Source organism: Diceros bicornis, chromosome 5 (assembly GCF_020826845.1).
Source record: "Diceros bicornis minor isolate mBicDic1 chromosome 5, mDicBic1.mat.cur, whole genome shotgun sequence".
Classification (NCBI taxonomy): domain Eukaryota; kingdom Metazoa; phylum Chordata; class Mammalia; order Perissodactyla; family Rhinocerotidae; genus Diceros; species Diceros bicornis.
This window is the reverse complement of record NC_080744.1, coordinates 40,191,355-40,209,372: the sequence shown is the minus strand read 5'-3', so window position 1 is coordinate 40,209,372 and position 18,018 is coordinate 40,191,355. Positions and strand designations below refer to the sequence as shown.

Here is an 18,018-nt window from a genome sequence, read left to right as displayed (position 1 = left end):
TCTAGAGGTTGGTCTCATGATTCAAAGATAAAAAGGAAAGGTGAAGCCTGAAACTTAAAGATCAAGGAACTCAGACCAGAAGCAAGTGCCTCTAGGAGAGTTCCATGAAACCCAAAGAGTAGAATGTTCAATTTAAATTTATTCCTTTAGGGCCAGCCCTGTGGCTTAGCGGTTAAGTGCGCACGCTCTGCTGCTGGCAGCCCGGGTTCGGATCCCAGGCACACACCAACACACCGCTCCTCTGGCCATGCTGAGCCTGCGTCCCACATACAGCAACTAGAAGGATGTGCAACTATGACGTACAACTATCTACTGGGGCTTTGGGGGAAAAATAAATAAAAGTATGAAAAAAATAAATAAATAAAAAATAAATTTATTCCTTTATGTTCAATTAATTTGTACATGTTATAATAGGGTAAATAGGAGACTCTAAATTCCTCCCCTTTAAAAAAAAAAGCTACTTTTTCAGGCATATATACTAATAATATTCTGGGTATTTCATAGTAATTAACAACATGAAATGTTATCACAATTTACAATAGCTTTTAGGAGACCCTACAGCCCTTAGGCATTCATAGCAGATTCAAAACAGTCTTTTTTGGGTAACTTCTACAAGTGTACAAAACTAGAAGAAAAATGGTTTTCTGAAACATTTTACACAATATTGGTCTTATCTCTATCAAGCCTGAGGAGACGACAATGCAGGTGAGAATCTTTTCTTTGATCAAAATAGCAGAAGTTGTGTATTATAAGACAAAGCACTAACTCTCTGGGCTTACTGCTTAATATTATTATATCTCGGACAAACTCCAGCTTCAATACTAGTGAGAAGAGCACTAAATCTTAGTCACTGCACCTTGCCGTGGGTACATTACTGTTCTGAGACAGGCCTCCTGATTGTGAGTGTGGGGAGCTGCAGAGAGAAGTGTCATCATACACTCCAAAAGGGGATGAGAACACAGAAGAATGAGGATGACAGAATGACAGGAACAAACTGGTTACCTGTTTGCTATTCCCTCCTCCAAGAGTTGAATTACTTGCTTATAGTTGGTAACTACGTGTTGAGACAAACCTATCACATTTGTGAAGGGGGAGAAAAGAAATTAAATAAAATTTTTGGTAAAGTTTAACCTTTTCCTGTAGGTGTTTAACTTTATTATTCCTATTTCATATCATTTGATAGACATGAGGGAATTTTCTAAGTTCATTCAGATAATAAATTAAATCAACAGATATTTATTGGAAGCCTACTATCAGGCATTGTGATAGGCTCTGAGAACATAGGTCTATGCCCTCACAGCAATTATAGTCTAGAATTCATAGAGTAGTTATGCTAACAACAACAAAAACAAAAATAATTCCTTACAATTTTGCTACATAGGTTATAAGAAAAGTTCTCATATGTTACTTCATTTGGCCCTCACTAAATTCCTGAAATGCACAGGTACTATGTGCTCCACAAAATGGCAGACTCAGTTTGGCATACAAAACATACAGTACACATGCCCCTATCTTCCTACAGTTTACAATCATGAGAAGTTATACTATACAAGACAATCTGGCCAAGTGCCACAGGAGTAGAAGAGATACTAAACGCTAAGGAGATAAGAGGAGACGTCAGGGAAGGCTCCACGCAGGAAGTGAGACTTGAATTTGGCCACTGTAGAACAGGTAGGATTTAGATAGGTGAAGAGTTGTTTAAGGGCATGAAAGTAAATCTTCATGGCTGGTTACTGACCAAGTCAAAAAGGGCCTTCACAACTGTGCTAGCGAATCTCTACATTAGAGATTCAGGCACAAAGTAACTTCACAGGCTCACTGCTGAATGCAATTACACTAAAAATTAGCAAAGTAATTTAAACATTGGATTGTTTTGTATTAAGGAATTATTGTTATTATTTAAATGTGATAATAGTTTTGTGGGTATGTTTAAAAAAATTCCTTATCCTTTAGGGCTACATACTAAAATATTTATAGATGAATTGATGTGACATCTGGAATTTGCTTCAAAATAATATAGGATGAGGGAAAGTGGACAGAAGTGTATAGAGAGCAGGATTGGCCAAGGGTTAATGGTTATTGTGAGTGGGTAGTGAGTACATGGGGGTTCATTATAGTAGTTTATTTTTGTGTATGGTCAAAATTCTCTATAATACAAAGAGTTTTAAAACTGTAACCAAGGATAGAGATCTTCTGCTTTTGGTAATGGCAAATTAGATAAAATAAACCAAGCCTTCCACTAAAGACTATTAGAAAAAGCTGGACATGGAAATATATCCAAGGAAAACGAAAACACTAACTCAAAAAGATATCTGCATACCCATGTTCATAGCAGCATTACTTACAATACCCAAGACGTGGAAACAACCTAAGTGTTCATCGATGGATTAACGGATAAAGAAATTATAGCATATATATATACAACAGAATACTATTATACCATAAAAAATGAGGAAATCCTGCCATTTTTGAAAACATTATGGACCTTGAGGGCATTATGCTAACTGAAATAAGTCAGACAGAGAAAGACAAATACTGTATGATCTCACTTACAGGTGGAATCTAAACAAAAAACAAAAAGACAAGAACTCACAGAAAAAGAGATCAGATTTGTGGTTAGCAGAGGTGGGAGGGGGGATTGGATGAAGGTGGTCAAAATACAGACTTTCAGTTATATGATAAATAAGTAATGTACAACATGATGACTATAGCTAACACTGCTGTATAATATATAGGAAAGTTACTAAGAGTAAATCCTAAGAGCCCACATAATAAGAAGAAACTTTTTTTTTTGCTTTTTCTTTTTAATGTATCTATATGAGATTATGGATGTTAACTAAACTTATTATGGTAATCGTTTCATAATATCTGTACGTCAAACCATTATGCTTGTTGTTCACCTTAAACTTATACTGTGATGTATGTCAATTATATCTCAATAAAACTGGGAAAAAATTAAACAATAAAGAAGGTCCTGAGACAAAAAAAAAAGAAAAAGCTGGACAAAATATAAAAGACATCAGCTTGAAGGCACCGAGGGACAACCAGATAGTAAAAAATCTAGGCCATATAGTGAGGGAAGATGGGAGCCCAGAGAGATAAGCCCAGCATCTGGAGATACTTTTCCCCTAGGGCATTTGTCCAATCTTGTGGCTGAAAGTAGTTCTCTTGACAATCTCATAAAACCATGGAGACACAGATTGAAGTTCAAAGCCCACCAAGAGTGCGCCCTATGGAATCCCACTTCTTTGGGTTGGCAACCTGAAAGGCTAAAACACAGGAATAAGATTAACTTAGAAGTAAACAGCCTTTGAAGGGATTTCAGCTAAGCTTTGAACATTCTCAATCCTTAGAACTGGACTGAGGTGATTCTGGATCATTAGTGCGTGTAGGAACTTGGCACAATATGTCTTTTGTACAGGAAGATATTATTGTCCTAGATCTTCACATTATTTCTACAAACAATTTAGCAAATACCATCTGGCACAAAGTTAAAACAAAATAAACACACAAGTAGATCTGGCAACATAAATGAAAATCAGCAAAAATAATAGGCAATAGAAAGAGACCCAAGAAAGATCCAGATATTGAGTTATCAGTAACTTTTCACCCTGCTTATTATTTTCAAGGAGCTAAAAGACAAATTATAAAATTTCACAGAAAATTGGAAACTATACTGAAAGGATCAAATGGAGATTTGAGAAATGAAAAGTACTAAAAGTGAAAATAAGAACTCAACATATAAGTCTAACAGCAGGTTAGACACAGCTGAAAAAAGAATTGTGAAGAGGAAGACAGGTCAGAAACATATATCCAAAATAAAATACAGAGAGACAAAAGATAAAAAATACAGAAGAGAGGGTAAGAATCATAGAGTATCCAGAGAATAAGTCTAACACACCTGTAATGGGAGTTCCAAAAGGAGAGAGTAGGGTAAAAGCAATATTAGAAGAAGTATTGGCTAAGAAATGTCCAAAACTAATGAAAAGATATAAAACCAGAGATTCAAGAAGCCTGGCACAATTAAAAAAAAAAAATCAAACTCCACCCCTAAGTACTTCAGGGTAAACTGTTGAAAATAAAAGACAAAGTAAAAAATCTTAAGAGAATTACTGAATGATGACTTCTCAACAGAAATAATGGAAGGCAGAAGACAATGGAATAATTTTTAATTGCCAAAAGAAAATAACCATCAACTTGAAATTCTATACTCAGTGAAATTCTCCCTCAAAAGTAAGAAGAAATGAAGATATTTTCAATCAGTTGAAAGCCAAGAGAATTTGTCAGTAGCAGACCCAGACTAGAGAAACACCAAAGATTATTCTGGAGGCTGAGGGAAAATCCCAGATAAAAGGCAGGAGATTAAAAAAAAATTAAGAGCCATGAAAATGGCATATGAATCAACACAGGATAAATGGAGTTCAAGTCTTCCATGGGTCTTTCATTATCTAGGAAGAAGTAAAATTAGCAGTTAACATTAGACTTTCATAAGTCAATGATCCATGTTGTAATCTCGTGCGTAACTACTAAAATAATAGACAATGTGTAAATAATAAGCTAACAGAGAAGAAATATGGAATATGGATAATTTTAAAAATTAATCAACCCAAAAGACAAGAAAGTAGAGAATAAGAAACATAAAACAGGCAAGGTAAAGAGAAAACAAAAGGTAGTAGTGGATTTAAACCCAAATGCAATTAGTAAGTATATTAAATTTAAACAGACCACATGCTCAAATTAAAAGACCAAAATTGTGATGCTAGATAAAACAAAGCAAAAGCCAAATAAATATTTTTATAAGAAACACATCTAAAACATATGCATACAGAAAAGTTGAAATGGTAAAAACTTTCTCCACAAAAGAACCCAACTGTTCCTACTTAATAGCAAGACCTAGCCTAATGGAATAACACAGATGGTACCAAACATCAATGCTTGATGAGGAAGCAGCTCAGACCTGCCCCATGTCTGACATCTCCCCACCTCCCTCACTTTCACCACCAATGGAAGAAAAAGTACCCAGGAAAGGAGACTGGCTGACCTGGGAATCAGTCCAGGCCCTGATGGATCTGGCACTGCAGACGCAACCTTATTCTAGGCCACTTTCCCCGCCACTGACCATGCTTGAAACACACTGGCTTCCTTGAAATCACCAAGCCCTTCCCTCAGGGCTCTAGCTCAGGCTGCTCCCTCTACCTGAAACACTCTTCCCCTCACTACACCATTCCTCACATGACTGGTTCCTGTATCCCCTCAGCGTTCAGCTTAAAATGTTACCTCCTCGGAGAAGCTTTTGCCACCACCCCATGCAGATGGGTCGCCCACACCACCCAAAGTTCTTTTCCATCACTACATCTATTTATTTTTTTATTAGCTTTTATCACAACTTGTAATTAAGTGCTTGTTTTCTGACTCACTCCAACAAGACTGTAAGCTTTCCTGTGAGGGCAGGACTGTCTTTTCTATTTATCAGTACATATCCAGTGTCTAGTACAGTAGCTGGCACATAGTAAGTATTCGTTTTACATTTGTTGAATGAATTATTGACCATTAGGAGAGCTTCCCAGGCTTCAGTTTGGTCTCAGACCTCCAGGACCACAGAGGCTCACCTTGTACATAGGGCCCCATCTCCGGATGTTCCCTGACCCGCAGGGGGTAGGACTTTTTTTGATTAGATTGCTTCAACAGATCCCGCACCCGTTCATTATAGATTTCTAGGAAACTAGAAAGAGACAAGTAGAAAAAGGCACATAATTAGATTTTTGAAAAATGGTGACATATTTTGAAAATTAGGATTTGGAAAAAGGGAATATAATTAGATTTTGAAAAAGGTGGGAAAAACACTAAGCCAAGGATCAGAAGGTCCTAGTTCTTGTTCCATTTCAACCTATGACACTCTAAGACCTTGATCACACCAGGGTTCCTCCTTGAGTCTCTTTCTACATGTGTACGATAGGGCTTTTAGCATTGGCTGTCAGCACTCCACTGCTCTAGGTTTACATTGTCAGTGCTGATTCAAGTTTAGCCTTCAACAGGCTATTTCAGCATGGTTTTAGGGCATGCTGCCATCAGCCTGTGCGTTGATCAGGCCGCCACAGCACAGAGTCAATAAGCTTGTTTCTTGAAGTGATTTTCAAATGCGATATTTGAGCTCGGTTGCGCTGTGACGGCATCTCAAGGCCCACTGCTGAGCAATGAAGGAAGCTAAGTGAGAAGGGTTCGGGCCCCATCCCTAATTTAAGTAGGACAATTCTCATTTTACCTGTTTTATACACCAGGTTTCTGTATAAGATATACTCTATCTTATAGCTATCTACTGGCATTTTATTCCTTTTTAAAATAGTAACACAGCTACAATTCTTTATTAAAATCAGTAAAGATTTTGTTAAACAAGAAAATGGACTTTTCACAGAAAGGTCTTCCTCACCAGAACATGGATACATGCCTGTGGAGCCAGCAGGCAGAAAAAAAGGCTCCAGCTCAAAACTGAACTCTATGGACACTCCTCTCATAAATTGTTTCTCCCCAACTTTGTCATATCTGAACACAGGAACCCCAGCTGTCTCTTAGAATAGTGGTTCCCAGATTTCATGGATAGTAAAACATTTAATATATGTGTGTGTGTGTGTATATATACATGTATCTGTGTATATATACGTGTGTGTATATATATGTGTGTGTGTGTATATATATCCACATATATAGGTTTGCAAATTTTTACTTTACAAACAAAAAATGTAAAAATCGTGTTCACAATCATTTAACTTTTAAAAAGTACATTTATTCTTTTCGGGGTGATGAAAACGTTCTGGAATTAGTGATGATGGTTGGACACTTATCATCATAAAAATCACTGAACTGTACACTTTAAGAGCATGAATTTTATGGTACATGAATTATATCTCAATTTTTTTAAAAAGAACATTAAACACTAGAAAAATAGAATACAGGGGCTGGTCTGGCAGTGTAGTGGTTAAGTGCGCGCGCTCTGCTTTGGCAGAGGGGGGTTCGCGGGTTCAGATCCCAGGCGCGGACCGACACACTGCTCGTCAAGTCATGCTGCGGCGGTGTCCCATATAAAGTAGAGGAAGATGGGCACAGATGTTAGCCCAGGGCCAGTGTTCCTCAGCAAAAAGAGGAGGATTGGCAACAAATGTTAGCTCAGGGCTAATCTTCCTCACAAAAAAAAAAGAAAAATAGAATAGTTTGGGAACCACTGCCCTGGAGAACCCAGTAGTGGGCTAGAAGAGAAATTCTAAAAGCTAGCATGACCCTGTACAGAAAGTAAAGGTAAGGAAACCAGGCAGCCAGGGCACACTGGTCCACAGGAGGAGACATCTGCTTGTTAAGCTCGAGGATAGGAATTAAGTTTCCTACAACCCAAGGACCCATGTACGTTTCTCATCTCCCTGTACTGCAAGATAGTTTTGCTGTGGCTTTTCTCCATTCCTCTGGATGACTCCAGAAGCAAAGAGAGGACAACTGAACATACTAGAATTTGGAGTAGAAATAGAATAGAAACGTTTTAGGCTCCAGAGCCTGACAGGTTCTTACCTTACTTTTATCCTACAGGAAGAAGGTGGTGGGGCATGGTCTTCCTCCCTGATGAAGAGACCCTGCACAAACCAGAAGGTTGGGGTTTCATTGAAAGGAGTATACAAGGGACACCTACTTTGACAGGATTGAGTCAAAAAAGAGTCTATACCTCACATATCCGCGGCGTCAGCCCAACAGAGGCCTGGAGAACAGAAGAAAGGAAAGCATTACTATTCACTCACGGTGATGCTCTCCCTCCAACACCCAGGAACCATCCTCAGCATGGGGATAGGTACATGGGCTCATTGCGCTAGCCTCTTCACTTCAGGCAGTTTCACTAGCGGTATGTAGAAGACTCTATTTGCCAGTGCTCTCAGGAGACACTCACAGGAGGAATGCACCAGATGAGAGGCCGGTCACCACATGAGAAGGACAAGAGGAGAAGCTAGCCAACTCATGCAATGAAGGTTACATCCTTCCCAGATAAACCCACTTGACCACTGTGGTCCCTCCCAGAACCTTACCTCCCACCCCTACACACACAGGAGGACTCGAGTACATAGGTGTTCAAAATACACATTTAGAGAGAAGCGGTTTCTTTTTTCATCTTGAATTCAGTGCTAACTTGTACTCAGGTTAAGGACATTAGACCCCAGGTCTAGTGGGCATTTTCTTCTTTTAATTTCATATATATCAATCACACTAAACATGGACATAGTAATCAATGAGCTGGGCCCCAAGGCAGCAGGGATAATCTTTCAGGAGGAATGGTGTCCTAGAGAATCTACCTGTGTAGTGTTATTTTTCACCCTCCCCACCAGTTCATCTCACCAGGGTACTTCTAAACCTAAAACAAAGAGGCATTCTTAAGGCACTCTACCTTCCTAATTTTCCACGATAAAGGAAGGCTCTCACGAGTCCTACCCACTTGTGAAAGCCCCCATCCCAGTAGTTGGTTCCCCTGCTTCTTTCTAACACGTGTAGTCCCATTTCTACACAACCCTAGTCAGCACTTAAGATTCAGCCAGGAGGCCCGGTGGCTTAGCAGTTAAGTGCCCACGCTCTGTTGCTGGCGGCCCGGGTTCAGATCCCCAGGCACTCACCGACACACCGCTTCTCTGGTCATGCTGAGGCCGCGTCCCACATACAGCAACTAGAAGGATGTGCAACTATGACATACAACTATCTACTAGGGCTTTGGGGAAAAAATATATAAAATAAAATTAAAAAAAAAATTAAAAAAACAAAAAAAGAACTTTAAAAAAAAAAAATTTTAGGGCCGGCCCCGTGGCGTAGCGGTTAAGCGTGCACACTCCACTGCTGGCGGCCCGGGTTCGGATCCCGGGTGCGCACCGATGCACCGCTTCTCCGGCCATGCTGAGGCCGCGTCCCACATACAGCAACTAGAAGGATGTGCAGCTATGACATACAACTATCTACTGGGGCTTTGGGGAAAAAATAAATAAATAAATAAAATTATAAAAAAAAAAAAAAAAAAAAGATTCAGCCAGAGGCTTGTCCACACCAAAAAGTTAAAAAGCTTCAAGTAATGAACTTGAAAATGATATGAGGAATTCAGAAGGACTGACAAAGTTTGCTTCATCAAAGGGAGTTGTAAGGGGCCGGCCCGGTGGCGCAAGCGGTTGGGTGCGCGCGCTCCGCTGCGGCGGCCCGGGGTTCGCTGGTTCGGATCCCGGGCGCGCACCGACGCACTGCTTGGTAAGCCATGCTGTGGCGGCGTCCCATGTGAAGTGGAGGAAGATGGGCACGGATGTTAGCCCAGGGCCGTCTTCCTCAGCAAAAAAAGAGGAGGATTGGCGGATGTTAGCTCAGGGCTGATCTCCTCACCAAAAAAACAAAAAAAAAAAAAAAAAAATTCTAATGTTCTTCAGAGTTTAATAAAGAGAGGCTAATTATTCAAAGTTTACCTTTCAATTAACGTGCTGAGAAACCCATTCTTAATACAGAAGAGGGCCTGTTAAATCTTGTTCAAGTTGACTGACTATGGAACTCACATTCTCTCTCTCAGTGGCAAGGACAATGCAAGATTCAGGCTTGCTGTGGCATTAGGAAGATAGACATTCCAGTACCAATACTCACTGGGGTCCCCAGCATGGTGTATGTCTTCCCAGAGCCTGTCTGCCCATAGGCAAAAAGGCATATGTTGTAGCCTTTGGCAGCTCCAGACAGTACTTCAGTCCCCAAATCCTGGAACACCTGTAACAACAAAAGTACAGAGCATGTCACTGTGGTCCTTCTTCCCATAGCAGATTTAGAATTATTTTTTAATCTAAAAATACTACACAATGTTTCAAACATACATGACTATAAATTCCCCACCATTTCACAAGAATCAATTCAGTTTCAGAAAACAATTGCTAAGAAAAATTCATTCAGCCAGGCATTCATTCAAATATTTTTAAAGTGCTTACTGTATGCTGGGTACAACGTTAGACACTGAAGATACAAAATTGATATGGTCTCTAATCTTAAAGCAAAGAGAGTCTGGGAGAAGAGCAAAGACACAGAGGCAAATTAGAGAAGAACCACCATGTACATTAATTCTTTTTCCTTTCCATCACAAGAAAATGATTAATACAGTTAATTGGTAAAGTTACAATGAAATATTGCACGGTAACATAGCATACAAATTCAGAGTCTCAAGATACCGCACAGAGGACCAGGTAAGCCCAGAAGTTAGGAAGGAGCTTCCCCTACAGGTCCATTTTCTATATGCTCCCTCCTCAGATTGATCCTAACAGCTGACTGATTCTGCTGGTCACTCACCTCTGTGGTGGCCAGTTTTAGTGAATCAGAAACAGCCAGAGGTCCTCATGTGAAAACCGCTATATGTTTTGTATTGCCTGAAAGTCCTACTGGACTCTGTTAGGCAGACCCTGGTATCAGGAAAAAACAGCCTGACTTATGAGGAAGGCACAGATTTCAGTTCAACCAGTCCTTGGCAGAATGCCACATGGACATCTACACACCATGGCTGGTGTGGTGAACGTTTACCCTTTGTACTGTTGTTGCTCAGCATCCACAATATTTGGGCAGAATCTCTCATAGTGTCAGTCTCATTGGGAGTAGGGCCCAACTCTCCATAACAGAAGCCAAACAGGCCAGATACCCCTCTCCACCTCCTGGCATCTAGAAGACTAACACGTGAAATGAGGCCCACCAACTAGGTACTCCTACTTGAATTTTGAAAGAATAACACAAAAACAAAGGAATAGTTGATAAATTCTCCATGGTGGCATTGAGAGTCAAATAGCACTGCACCCTGAGCATACAGTGGGGCGAGCCCCAAGCGTGGTGCTCAAATCAGACTATTCTGTGATATGGCTTTGCCTGGCTTCCCTGGTACCTAGGGTCCCATGGTTTCCTGCCCATTTTTTAACTTTTCCTTCAATCCTATGAACCACCTGATATGGTTCCAAATTGGAATGTGATACCTACACTTCACAGCTGTGTGATCTTGGGCAAGTTACCTAACCTTTGTAAGCCTCAGTTTCTTCAGCTGTAAAGTGGATATTTGTATCTATATCACAGGTTTGTTGTGAAGATTACGTGAGATAATGCACGTAACTAGGAACAACAGGGACGAAGATAGGAGTTGCTCACTCAAGACTACACGACCCTCTTCTATGTTTTAGCAGCTGCCGTTATGCTTCTCGGCCAATGAACTATTCATGTTTTGTTTTGTTTTTTATTTTTTTTAATTATTTATTTATTTATTTATTTATTTATTTATTTTTCCCCCAAAGCCCCAGGTGATAGTTGTATGTCATAGCTGCACATCCTTCTAGTTGCTGTATATGGGACGCGGCCTCAGCATGGCCGGAGAAGCAGTGTGTCGGTGCCCGCCCAGGATCCGAACTCAGGCTGCCAGCAGCGGAGCGTACGCACTTAACCGCTAAGCCACGGGGCCGGCCCTCATGTTTTGTTTTTTAATGCTTCTAATATTCAGGCATAGGGCCAAAAGAACCCAGGGAGTGGTGAAAAATTTGGGCCTTGAACCATTCTCACCTCCTTCCCCAATCTCCCTCCCAGCTCTGTACTTCTCCCCTCCATTCATTCACTTCTACATTAGCAAAGCTGAAAATTGGGCAGGGTTCTCTTTCCCTCCTGGCATCTGTCTGGGTTCAATTCCCAGGTACTGAAGGAGGAGGGGTCATTTCTCTTCATCAGACCACTCCAGTTGGCTGCCATCTGTTCACTAGTTGGAAAATGTTCCACAAAACTCAACCTTTCTTTCTAGTGCCCCAGCAAGAAGTGGAAACAGAGGTACAGACAGAGCAAGGCCACAACTAATTCAAATGTCATTTCTTCCCACTGCTCACACACAGCTGAGCAGATAGAGCTCAGTGGACTGTGAATGAAAACAACAGAATGTTACTTTGTCCATGTTTTTATCCAAATTCAAATCACTGCCTGAAGGTTTTATGAAAAACATCTTTGAAAATGCCATTTTCACTCAACAGCAAAATATGTCAACAGGCAAAACCATAGGCTCCAAACCTGGAACTGGTGGAAACAGTTAAGATGCAGTTACCATTCTTCAAGAACAGTGAGGCTTAATTCATCATAAGTTCTGGAAAAAAGCACAGCCCCAGATAGACTACAACAGAGCCAGATGACACCATGGTCCACTCTCACCATGATAATATAATGAAGCTGATAGAAACAGCTCATTGTGAATACTAAGAACAGTCTGAAAGCTAAAATAAGTCACCAAAAGGCAATCTAAAGCTAGAGGGTCCAGTTCAGGAAGGGAAATGGGTAGTGTGACCTATTTTTTCTGGAGTATAAGTAGATGAAAGCATTAAATAGATTAATTATAGGTAATACACCACGTCCAGTCTTTTTTGTGTGTGTGTGAGGAAGATTAGCCCTGAGCTAACATCCATTGCCACTCCTCCTCTTTCTGCCAAGGAAGACATCTGCCCCCATCTTCCTCTACTCTACATGTGGGACGCCTGCCACAGCATGGTTTGATGAGAGGTGCATAGGTCTGCGCCTGGGATCTGAACCTGCGAACCCTGGTCGGCCGAAGCAGAGCGCGCGAACCCAACCACTACGCCACCAGGCTGGCCCCACTTCCAGTCTTTTTAAGTATTAGCTAGATAGGGTACAGCCTATGGGATGCTGCTGTACTGAGACTCCCAACACCTAAACCCAAGACAAAAGCCCTAGCAATACCCATTTCCTAAGGGAAACTAAATTTAGAAATCAGAATTTTTAAAAAATAAATTTTCAAAAGAATGAGAAGACAAACCACAGACTGGGAGAAAATATTTGCAAAAGACACATCTGATAAAGAACTGCTGTCCAAAATGTACAAAGAACTCTTAAAACTCAACAATAAGAAAATGAACAACCCAATTAAAACACGTGCAAAAGATCTGAACAGACATCTCACCGAAGAAGATATACAGATGGCAAATAAGCATATGAAAAGAAGTTCAACATCATACATCATCAGGGTTGCAAATTAAAAGAAGGAGATAACACCATACACCTACCAGAATGGCCAAAATCCAGAGGACTGACAATACCAAATACTGATGAGGACGTGGAACAATAGGAACTCTCATTCATTGCTGGTGGGAAAACAAAATGGTACAGCTACTTTGGAAGACAGTTGAGTAGTTTTTTACAAAACCAAATATACTCTTACCATACAATCCAGCTATCACACTCCTTGGTATTTATCCAAAGGAGTTGAAAACTTATGTCCACACAAAAACCTGCACACAGATGTTTATAAAAGCAGCTTGATTCATAATTGCCAAAACTTGGAAGCAACCAAGATGTTCTTCATTAGATGAATGAATAAATAAACAGTGATGCATCCAGACAATGGAATATCATGAACTAAAAAGAAATAAGCTATCAAGCTATGAAAAGACATGGAGGAACCTTAAATGTATATTTCTAAGTGAAAGAAGCCAATCTGGAAAGGCTACATACTGTATGATTCCCACTATATGACATTCTGGAAAATGTATAAATTATGGAGACAGTAAAAAGATCAGTGGTTGCCACGGGTTAGGGGGAGGGAAAGATGACAGGTAGAGCGTGGAGGATTTTCAGGGCAGTGAAACTACTCCATATGATACTATAATGATGTATACATATCATTATACATTTGTCAAACCCACAAAATGTACAGAACCAAGAATGAACCCTAATGTAAACTATGGATGTTGGGTGATAACGATGTGTCAATCAATGTAGGTTCATCAATTGTAACAAATGTACCACTCTGGCGTGCAATGTTGATAGTTGGGGAACAGGAGGTATATGGCATCTCTCTGTACTTTGGGCTCAGTTTTGCTGTGAACCTAAAACTGCTCTAACAAATAAAGTCTACTTTTTTTTTTACCGAGGAAGATTCACCCTGAGCTAACATCTGTTGCCAATCTTCCTCTTTTTGAGGAAGATTCCTCCTGAGCTAACATCTGTACCAATCTTCCTCTATTTTGTATATGGGTCACCGCCACAGCCTGGCCACCAATGAGTGGTGTAGGTCTGCACCCGGGAACCAAACCTGGGCCGCCAAAGCCGAGCACACCGAACTTAACCACTAGGCCACGGGGCCAGCCCAAATAAAGTCTATTTTTAAAAAATAAGATCAAGAAGATAAATCTTAAGGGATGGACTTCCCCGATTATCAGTGACATTATAAGACATACCCTTCTTGAAACCAGCCAGAATCAACAATGTCTCTGGAGATTTCATGATGACTGTTTAAGGTCCAAGAATAATGGTTGCCCTGTATTTCCCTAAAGGAATTTTCCACTGATAGATTTTTTTGTTTGCTTGTTTTTAGTAGTTCTGTAGTTCTTTCTATTATATATTATGTTCTCTAAATCCCAAGTAGACTTATAATAAAAAATTTGTGACTTCAATTTCAGATGAGAAAGGGTTCAAAATAATGAAATAAATATTGATTTCAAATACTATCAGAAATAGCCAAATGAGTGAGAAAAGGGACATTTCAAGGAGGTCAAAAAACTTGGTTAAAAAAATCTAAAAACTAATTCTGTTAGCAGGAACGTTTAAACTGGAAAACAATTCTAGACAACTGCTGGACACTATTTGAACATATGTTTTCACTAATGCTGTTAGTTACTTAGGAAAACCTCAAGAAACTCGGAGTTGTACTTAGACGCTTCTCATCACACGAGACGCTGAGGTAAGGTTCATACTATTTGTGGAACTACTGACCTATCCTCTCTCCAAACTTGTGGTAGTGGCATGAAAAGTAGGGTTCAGGGCCCATTATTTGGAGAGAGAGCATTCATGTAAAATATATAACTTAATGGGGTCTGGAGTTAGGGAAAGGACTTAGAATTATCTCTCTTCCTCTAAACAGCTACACTTAGAGTTTAATGGTTAAGAACACAGGCTTTGGAACTTTCTAGGTTCAAAACCTGGCTCTTTGGGCAAGTAACTTTACCTCAATTTCCTCATCTGTGAAATGGAGATAAAAACAGTACCTAAAACTAATAGGGATTTTGAGAGGATTAACTGTGTTAATACATGTAAAGTCTTTAGAACAATGTCTGGCACTAAGTAAGCACTAAATAAATGCAAGCTTTTATTGTTGTCACACTTTAGTTTTTCTATTTTTCTGTATAAGGGACTACTTAAAAGAGTCATCTTTCTCTCTGGCACTCTCATATATTTTAAGGGGAACCATGTACTTATTTTGGAAGATAGATACCTGAATACAGATACCATAGTTAATATGTCCCACCTTCATATAGATACCTTTTGAACAGTTTCTACCTTCTAGCCTATTAAAAATTTATTTCCAAAAGTTTCACAAACCATTAAACTAAAGTAAAAAAATAATTCAAACTCTTTTTTCATATCTTGAAGGTTTTGCTAGGGCCTAGAGATTACTCTTTCCTTTTATAAATATGAAAATCATGTCACTGAGAGGGAGGTTACCCATGTAATAAAATACATGAAGTTCTTAGCACTTAATACTTTCTCACAGAAAGGCTTCATATATTTTTCATAATTGAGGTATAATCGACATAACATTATATTCGGTTCAGGTGTGCAACAAAACTATCTGATATTTGCATATACTGCAAAATGATCACCACAATAAGTCCAGTTAACATCCACCAGCACAGTTACAAAATTTTTTTTCTCATGATGAGAACTTTCAAAATCTACTCTTCTAGCTTTCAAATATGCAATACAGTATTATTAACTATAGTCACCATGCTGTACATTACATCCCCATGACTTATTCATTTTATAACTGGAAATTTGTACCTTTTGACCCACACGTTTCTATTATAAAATGAAACTGCTATTATAAACTAAGATTTTTCACACAGAAAAGAAATTCTTCACCAGTTTTTGTTAATTTACATAAAGAAATATTTATGAGAAAATGGCTTTAAATTCTATGATGCATGCTGTTTAAATGGACTTTAAATATTACGTATCTCTCTTGGTCTATAACTTCATTTTTAAAATAAAAGAATTGTACTAGAAAACTTTTTTCCCTTTTAACAAAACTGCTACTTATGCAATAATAGATGTCATCTTTACTGACAAGGATCAGTATTTGAGAATTCACTATGAGAATTATTCTTATATTTCTTTACATAAATAATATACTAAAAATAGAAAGAAAAAAACAGAAAATGCTGATAAACAAATATAATCCCACCATTCAGAAATTAACATTTGGGTGTATAGCTTACTCTTTCAGACTTTTATTCTATTCCTAATCAATATTTAATGTCTCTTTCAGGTCTTAAATCCTGACGTAAATATAGTAATTAAGAATACTTGAGGGGCTGGCCCGGTGGCGTAGTGGTTAAGTTTGCACACTCCGCTTTAGCGGCCCGGGGTTTGCAGGTTAGAATCCCCGCGCGGACCTACGGCACCACTCATCAAGCCATTTGTGGCAGCATCCCATATACAAAATAGAGGAAGATGGGCACAGATGTTGGGTCAGGGCTAATCTTCCTCAGCAAAAAGAGGAGGATTGGCAACAGATGTTAGCTCAGATCCCATCTTCCTCACACACACAAAAAAAGAATACTTGAATATAATGAGGATACTAAACTGAACCTAGTTTTCATTTTTTTATCTTGTTATAATTACTTAAGATACTAATAAGTACAGTTTTATCTATGTTTATGTTTAGACAACTTAATATGTTTTATTTTAATTTAAAATTTCTATTTAATTTCCGAAGTGGGAAAGCATGCTATAGCCCACCTGTTGGATATCCAAGTCTATCTAAGCCACATGCCAAGCTCACTGTCCACTTGGCAGTAGCTTACCCAAAGGGAAAAAAAGGTATTGAGGAAGAGAAAGAAAGCCTCATCTGTGCCAGCTTTGCCAAAACTCCACAAAAATGTCAGGAAATACTGTCCACTCTTCATAGTCCCTTAATCCCACCGCAGGTCATTCATCTTTGGGTTTCTACCCAGTATAAATGTTTACAGACAGTCCATTCCCATTGTAAGCCTGGCAAGGGGTTATCTGTATCATCTGAGCTCTGATCCAAGTACAGACCAGGTACTGTCCCTGGTCTTTTGTAGCAGATTTCTCCAGAGAAAACAGGCAACTACGTATATTTGACTTTGACAGATGAAATTAGATTTCCTACTTGGCGTCTCCATTTTATACTGTGAACTACAGAGAGATTTATTTCACATATTTGTTCACATTGTATATGTATCCATGCAATGTATACCATGGAAATTGTTGTTTAAACAGTTTCAAAGGAACATGAGGAGAAAGAAACTACAACAGAAATTTTGAAATTCAGGTAAACATGAAGAAGGCCAACCAAAACCTATGCCATACCCAACGGAAAGAGAGAAGAATCATTATCCTGAAAGAAACCAGTCTTGAGACAGGCAGGTCCCAGAATTAGATTTCTTTTCACCTTGGGCAGCAAGCATGTATTAAATTCTCAGCAGGGACCCAGCTCTACACAGGGCACTGTGAGAGATTTTAAAGACATTTAAAACAGCATCTCAATCTACAATGAGCTTACCATACAGTTGGAGAGACAGACCACAGAGTTAGTAAAAAGTTCAGTACTAGTACATAGCAGAATATGAATGAAGGGTAAACATAAATATTATATTTGGAGAAGGGAAAATGACTGCAGGCTGGGGTAGTTAGAGAAATCTTCATACGGGCCGGCCCCGTGGCTTAGCGGTTAAGTGCGCGCACTCCGGACTGTATCACCACAAAATCTAAAATGCATCCTTGTATCCTCATTCACAGCTGGTGGGAACGCAAACTGGTGCAGCCTCTATGGAAAACGGTATGGAGATTCCTCAAAGAATTAAAAATAGAAATACCCTATGATCCAGCTACCCCACTAGTGGGAATCTCTCCAATGAACCTGAAATCAACAATCCAAAGAGGCTTATGCACCCCTGTGTTCACTGCAGTATTATTCACTATAGCCAAGAAGTGGAAGCA

At 39.3% G+C, this 18,018-nt stretch overlaps 1 protein-coding gene across 6 annotated transcripts in view; it reads right to left on the bottom strand.

Moving 5' to 3' along the window:
* Positions 1 to 18,018, bottom strand: part of STARD9 (StAR related lipid transfer domain containing 9) — a 114,557-nt gene that overhangs the window by 55,655 nt on the left and 40,884 nt on the right. For all 6 annotated transcript variants that reach the window (XM_058541363.1, XM_058541357.1, XM_058541360.1 and 3 more), the window contains 5 exons: positions 9,637 to 9,753; positions 7,706 to 7,738; positions 7,555 to 7,616; positions 5,610 to 5,722; positions 1,003 to 1,072 (listed from right to left, as the gene is read on the bottom strand). In XM_058541363.1, the coding sequence (XP_058397346.1) occupies positions 1,003 to 1,072; positions 5,610 to 5,722; positions 7,555 to 7,616; positions 7,706 to 7,738; positions 9,637 to 9,753 (395 nt within the window). The remainder of the gene's footprint in view (positions 1 to 1,002; positions 1,073 to 5,609; positions 5,723 to 7,554; positions 7,617 to 7,705; positions 7,739 to 9,636; positions 9,754 to 18,018) is intronic.